This window comes from Prionailurus viverrinus, chromosome E3 (assembly GCF_022837055.1).
Source record: "Prionailurus viverrinus isolate Anna chromosome E3, UM_Priviv_1.0, whole genome shotgun sequence".
NCBI lineage: Eukaryota > Metazoa > Chordata > Mammalia > Carnivora > Felidae > Prionailurus > Prionailurus viverrinus.
In genome coordinates, this window is record NC_062576.1 from 21646040 (window position 1) to 21652039 (window position 6000).

Here is a 6000-nt window from a genome sequence, read left to right on the forward strand (position 1 = left end):
TAGCAGCCAGGTCGGGGTGGCTAACGATACCCTCTGCCTTACGGAAATGCTTCTCGGGCATTTGCAGTCAGCACCACTAAGCACTGTAAGGATCTGCCACGGGGGAGACACTGGGGTAGAGGATGGGGCACCCAGAGAAATCGTATGGTCCTCCCAAGTGAGGATCAAGGGAATCTGCCCGTGTCTTCAGTAGAACAGTTCTGCAGATGGGTACCAAACATTCACACTCAGCCCCGAACACCACACCAGGGATGGCTGGGAGGACCACAGTGCTGGGATAGTCCCTTCCACAGCCGTATCATAGCAGTCTCCACACCCTCTCCTCCCAGCCGCGGTATGCAAGAACATTAAGAAAACCTGGCATCTCCTAGCTCCTCGTTCAGAAAATCCCCCAGCCCCGTGGACGGGACCTCCTGACCCACATTCCACCCTGCAATCCTTCATCCAACTTTAAGTCATCTGAATAAAACACTCCCTTTTCTATTTCCAGCTGCTGCAAAGCAACCCTAACACATGTTGGAAAGATGTGATCTTTATGCCTCTCTCTCCCCCGAAACGGCACTGGACACTTCTCCTGAGATACACAGCTTTAAAATTAGAATTGGAAAAAGCCACCGTTTCCCTCGTAGGGCCGAAGCTACCCCACGGCAGAGACCAGAATGCCCCCCCGCCAAACCAACCAAGCCAACGAAACCAACCAAACGCAGCCCTCCCAGACATCATACCCCCTCTCTATTTTGCTGTTGTGGCGCTAATCATTCTAACACCTTTTTAATTATAATCGCAAACTGGAAGCCATGGCTTGTGATGTTATAAATACTGATTTTCCAGTTAAATTAGGCATTTGCTGTTTTATGTTTTGATAGGAAGGGGCTGTTTGAAGCCTCCTAAAATATTGCAATTAGTTCTCACTGTTGAAACAGACAAGACATTAACAGACACATTTGCTGTTTCGGTTTAATGTGCTGGAATGTTCATGCCTAAGTGTACTTCTCTCAAGCTTTGAAAGCATAAGGCATGTTTTTTAAAGTGGAAGAAATCAATCACAATACACCCATTTATTATCTTTTTTTTTTTTTAAGTTAAGCTATTTCTAAAACTTTCCCAGGCTGTAATTTAAACTTGGAAAGCAAAGCTCTTCAACAGGAAGGAGACTTATCAGGAAACAACCCTTGTATTTTACCTATTGGCTCGGTTAAGATGATAACATCACTTTAGCTGACAAAGCCTGTGTTTCTGTTTGACAATTGCAATTAATTACTGAGATGCAGCCGAGATGGGGCCAGCCATCCAGATCTGTTTTCCAGAGAGATATAAAACCAGAGGAAAAAAGCAAAGAAAAAACACACCCCAAAAAAAAGCAAAGGAGGTTTGCATTTTAGCATCTACACCAGTGTCGTGTTCAATGTTATGGCAAGAAAGCTGGATTATTAATTTATGTTACCTGCACCTAACTTTCTACTCCGCTCTTCTCCCTTCTTCTCCCCACTGGCAGAGGGTGGAAAAGGCGAGAGGTGAACGTTTCACAAGACAGAAGCTCCAATCTGTAGCGAAGGAGGCTCGGGTTACAGAAAGGGCACGGGCACGGGGCGTAAAAGCTCCCAGGGCACCAACTGGTGCTCCCAATGCAAAACCTACCCAGCGGGTGGATAGAAAGTTCTGGAGATGGGGGCACCCTCCGTCTTTACTAGAAAGCCAGAACTGGCCAGCATCACCTTGTTTAACCGTTCCCGGGTCATTTGGCTCTAACCTGAAAAGACTAAAGTTGGATTCCAGCCACGCAAATGCGTTTCAGGGCGATTCTGAGACATTCCAGGGGATCTCAAAGCCCCTAGATCAATCTCGCTACCCTGCTTCATCCCCCCCGCCGGCGTCCCCACACACGGAAGCGCAGAGCCCCGCCAGAGCCAGGGCTGGGAAACACCCCGCGGGCACGAAGGCTGGGGATTCCCAGGCTCGGAGCTGGGCAGATTCGGAAGGCACCTCCCTGGACGAGGAGCCTCGAGGCGGGCAGGGCAAGGCGACACCTCCACCCCTCGCCCTGAAATAGAGTCCTCCTTGACCGGCGTCCAGCCCCTCGCCGCCGCTCCCCCAGAGCAGCCCCCGCCGGGGCTTGACAGAGCCCTCGCTGGGGCCAAGGGCTCCCCGGACCGCGGCGCCCGGGTGTCCGAGGGCCCGGAAAAGCGGCGGCTCGCCCTGCGGGTCTCGCCGCGCGTCCACCCCCTCCCGCCGCGCCCAGGGTCCTACCTGTACCACTCCAGCCCCTTCTCGTAGTTCCTGTCGAAGAAGTGCGGCTCTACGCCCACCGCCCGCACGTCCGGGTGTACTCGGATCGCCTCCAGCAGCGCGCGGGTCCCTCCTTTCTTGACCCCGATGATGAGCGCCTGTGGCAGCTTCTTCTCCCCGTAGTCGGGGGTGCTGGCGGCGCCGCCCCTCTCGCTGCTCCCGTTGGCCGCTCTCCGGCCTGCGAGCTCCTCGTCGGTGGTGCTGGACTCCTGCGCTTCCCTCTCCAGCAGCGCGCTCTGAGCCGTGATCATCTCGCCGGGGGCCAGCGGGGTCCGGAGCCAGGCGTCGCGGGCGCCCCCGCCGCCGCTCGCCAGCCCCCAGCCGTCGGCCCCGGGGGCGGCGGGCTGCTCGGGGGGCTCGGGCGGCTCCCCGCGGCTCGCGTTGTCCGGCGGCGGCGGCGCGGGCGGCTGCGAGGGGGCGCCGAGGCGCACGGGGGGAGGCGGCAGAGAGGGTGGCGGCGGGCTCGGCGGGGGCTCGGCGGCGGCGCCCGGCGGCTCCTGCAGCGCCAGGGGGAACTGCAGGGAGCCCGAGCCGCCCAGGAGGCTGTAGCACAGGTAGGTGACGGACAGGGACAAGGTGCACATAAAAAGCAGCTTGCGCGCCGGCGGGCCCTTAGCAGAGGCGCCGGGCGGCGGCGGCGCGGCGAGAGGTGGAGGCGGAGGCGGAGGCGGAGGAGGTGCGGGCCACGGGGCCATCGCGGCTCCCGGCTCGCGGCGGCAGCGGCGGCGGCCCCCGGCGCTGCCCGGACATGGTTTCAGCCGCCGCCCCCGCCGCCGCCGCCGCCGCCGCCGCCGCCGCCGCTGCCCAGCCGCCCCGGCTGCATGAAGCGATGCCGCTGCGCCCCCGGCCCTGGCCGCTGTCCCGCTGCGCCGGGGGGGAGCCCGGCCGCATGGCCCCCCCCCCCCGCCCCACTCTTCCCGCGGAGTCCGGGCGGCCCCCCCCAACCACCACCACCCCCCTCAGCCGCCGGCAAGGGGACCGAGGGGGGCGCGCGGACCCGCCGGCCGCACCTGCTCCGTCTGCGGCGCCCCCGCTTCCCCGGCTCCGCCGCGGCTCCTGCTTCAGCCCCGGCCGCCGCCGCCGCGCGCTGTTGCGGCCCCGAGTTCCTTCCCCGCTGCTAACTTTCTGCCGGGAGAGCGGAGAGGCGCGGAGGGGAGGAGGAGGGGGGCCGGGCGCGCGCCCCGCGCCGCCGAGGGAGGGGGAGTGCGCCTCGCGCGCGCCTGCGGAGGGGGGCGCGGAAGCGGAGGCGTGCGCTGGGGCTGGGGCGCCCGGGAGAGCGGAGATCGCGCCCCCCCCAGACACGCGGCGCACTGGAGGCGTGCCCCGCCCAGCCCCGCGTGCCTCCCTCTCCCCGGGGAGCCTGGGACGCGGCGCTCTCCATCCCTCTCCCGATACTTTTAGGGACACGGAGACCGGCGCCAGCCGCCGGAGCCGCGCACCGAGGAGCTGGGGGCCCGAGGACCGAGAGCTGTCGCTTCCCCTCTTCCCCTGGGACTCCAGGCCGGCTCGGCCCGTCCCTGACCCGCCTTCTCTCACCCCGGATATCCTCCTGCCGGGGGTCCGGCAGTGATTTCTTCTCCGTTTTCCCCCACAAACTTCCATCTTTCCAGCCTCCCCATCTTCTGGGTGGAGTTTTGACACAGACCCCCAGGTTTCCCAGCCCCAGAGCTTCCGCCTCTGTCCCGCCACCGGGTGACTGCGCCGTCTGCCCCCAAAGATGAGGCCGTCCCCTCCCCGACACCCTTCACGACGCGTACACCCGCGCCCCTTGGGGCGGGGGGCCTTAGCGCTAAAGGAGTTCCGATTTCCCTGGACTGGGATGGACTGAGCCCGTCATCGCTCTGCACGCCTAATGAGCAGGGACAAGTTAGGTTGCAGGTTGTCCGTGTGCATCGCCTCCCTGAATTTTTTTTTAAGTATATTTTCTTTGCCGAGAGATTGCCATCCCTCACCTCCCTCTCCTGGGGGGAATGGTAAACATCAGAAGGCTCTGGAAGATTCAAAACTAGACAGTGCTCCCCGCGGCCTTTTGCTCAGGGAGGTGGCGGCGTGGGAGGGAGAGGCAGCGGGATCAGCTGAGGCTCTCTAGGGAACCCTGCTTCCTGGGGACGGGGGGGCTGGCCGCGCACACCCCCGGGGCCCGGCTCTCCCAGGCGCTGGCTGCGGTGAGTCCTGTTTACCGTGCTGGCCGCCGCTGGGTGCCTGGTGGGTCTGCTTTCCCAGGGCCGGCTGATGTGCTTGGCATCTCCGGTTTTGTTTGATCGCATAATAGGAACAACAGTTGAAAGAAAATGTATATAATGTCTAAATATTAACTAGATACCTAGTGCCAAAGAGGGAGGAAATGTTAATCAAGTACGATGAAGAACACGGACTTTTCCCTGAGTGAACAAAAGCTCACTGCTGCTCTCAGCTGGACATGAGTTTCCTTCACTGCCGCTTTCGCTCAGATAAAGATTATTCCTTTATAATATATTTTTTATGGTGCACTGGAGACCTCTGAAATGCAGAGTCTGGTGTCTTGTAAATCATTCCCTGTAACTAGGGACGCTTTTTCAAACACCACACAACTGCATTACTGTAATGTTAATGGGAAGGGGCCGACTGGAGCCCGGGGAAACACTAGCTTTGCCCAACCCTGTTTCCGGTCCAAACCCAGTTCTGGGTGGTCAGCCAGGAGGCCCGGATGGCAGGGAATATTGCCACTGCCCTGGCCCCTCTTTCTTTCAAGGCCCAGGTACCAGGATGCCCAGCGCCGGGCGGGCCCAGGGCTCTGGCTCTCCGTGCCTAGAGCCCAGTTTCTCAGTGCGCTATCTCAGCCATCCACGTGAACCTGCTCTGTATGTAGCTTTACTACACATGCGCCTTCCAATTTGGAAAGGTTTTGATCAAATGGTTTGAAAATTTAATCCACCCCCCCCACCAGGTGACAAACAGAGCTGAATGTGGCCAGCACAGTACTATTAAGAAATGTGAACTGGCTGCAATATTTTTTAAATTTTTCTTAAGTTTTATTTATGTATTTTGAGAGAGAGACAGTGTGCATGGGATGGGGGGGAGAGAGAAAGAGGGAGAGAGAGAATCCCAAACAGGCTCTAAGCTGGCTGCACAGAGCCCGAGGTGGGGCTCGAACTCACGAAACCGTGAGATCATGACCTGAGCCGAAATCAAGAGTTGGTCGCTTGACCAACTGAGCCACCCAGACGCCCCTGGTTGCAATATGTTTAACTTGAGGGCTTGCTCCCACCCCCAAAAATCTGGGTGTGAGGTTTCTGTTGAAATAGGAGACCCAGCAACTTTGGGCCCCGTGACCCGAGCTGAGAAGCCCACTTTATGGAAAACGTGTGCCCTGTCCTTCGCAGAGTCCTCCCAGATCCTTCCCACACCTTTCTGTTACTTGCCTGGGCATTGCCAATGAGGAAACCTGCCAGCGTCCCTTCTGCCTCTTGTCCCCAAATAGTCACACTTGAATAAGAGACTCTCAATGGAATCAAGGGCATTGGTGAAGGGTCAGGCCCCATAACTGATAGGAAAGAGGTGATTGCGGGGGAAGGAGTTGTGTAGACTTCTCAATTCTCATTTCGGCAGTTGCCTATTTTTTTCCTGCTTCTGATCCAGGCTTTTTCTGGGAGCAAGTTTCTGAGAAACCTGTAATGAAAAGTAGGAGCCACCTACATAGAGAGAACTCAGACTTCATTCAGCAATTCCTGATGG

The 6000-nt window shown here is 59.0% G+C and overlaps 1 protein-coding gene across 1 annotated transcript in view; it reads right to left on the minus strand.

Annotated features, from left to right (window-relative positions):
* Positions 1–2981, minus strand: part of HS3ST4 (heparan sulfate-glucosamine 3-sulfotransferase 4) — a 399069-nt gene extending 396088 nt beyond the window's left edge. Inside the window, exon 1 of the mRNA XM_047838887.1 lies at positions 2248–2981. Coding sequence (XP_047694843.1) covers positions 2248–2981 — 734 coding nt within the window. The remainder of the gene's footprint in view (positions 1–2247) is intronic.
* Between the last annotated feature and the right edge of the window lie 3019 nt (positions 2982–6000).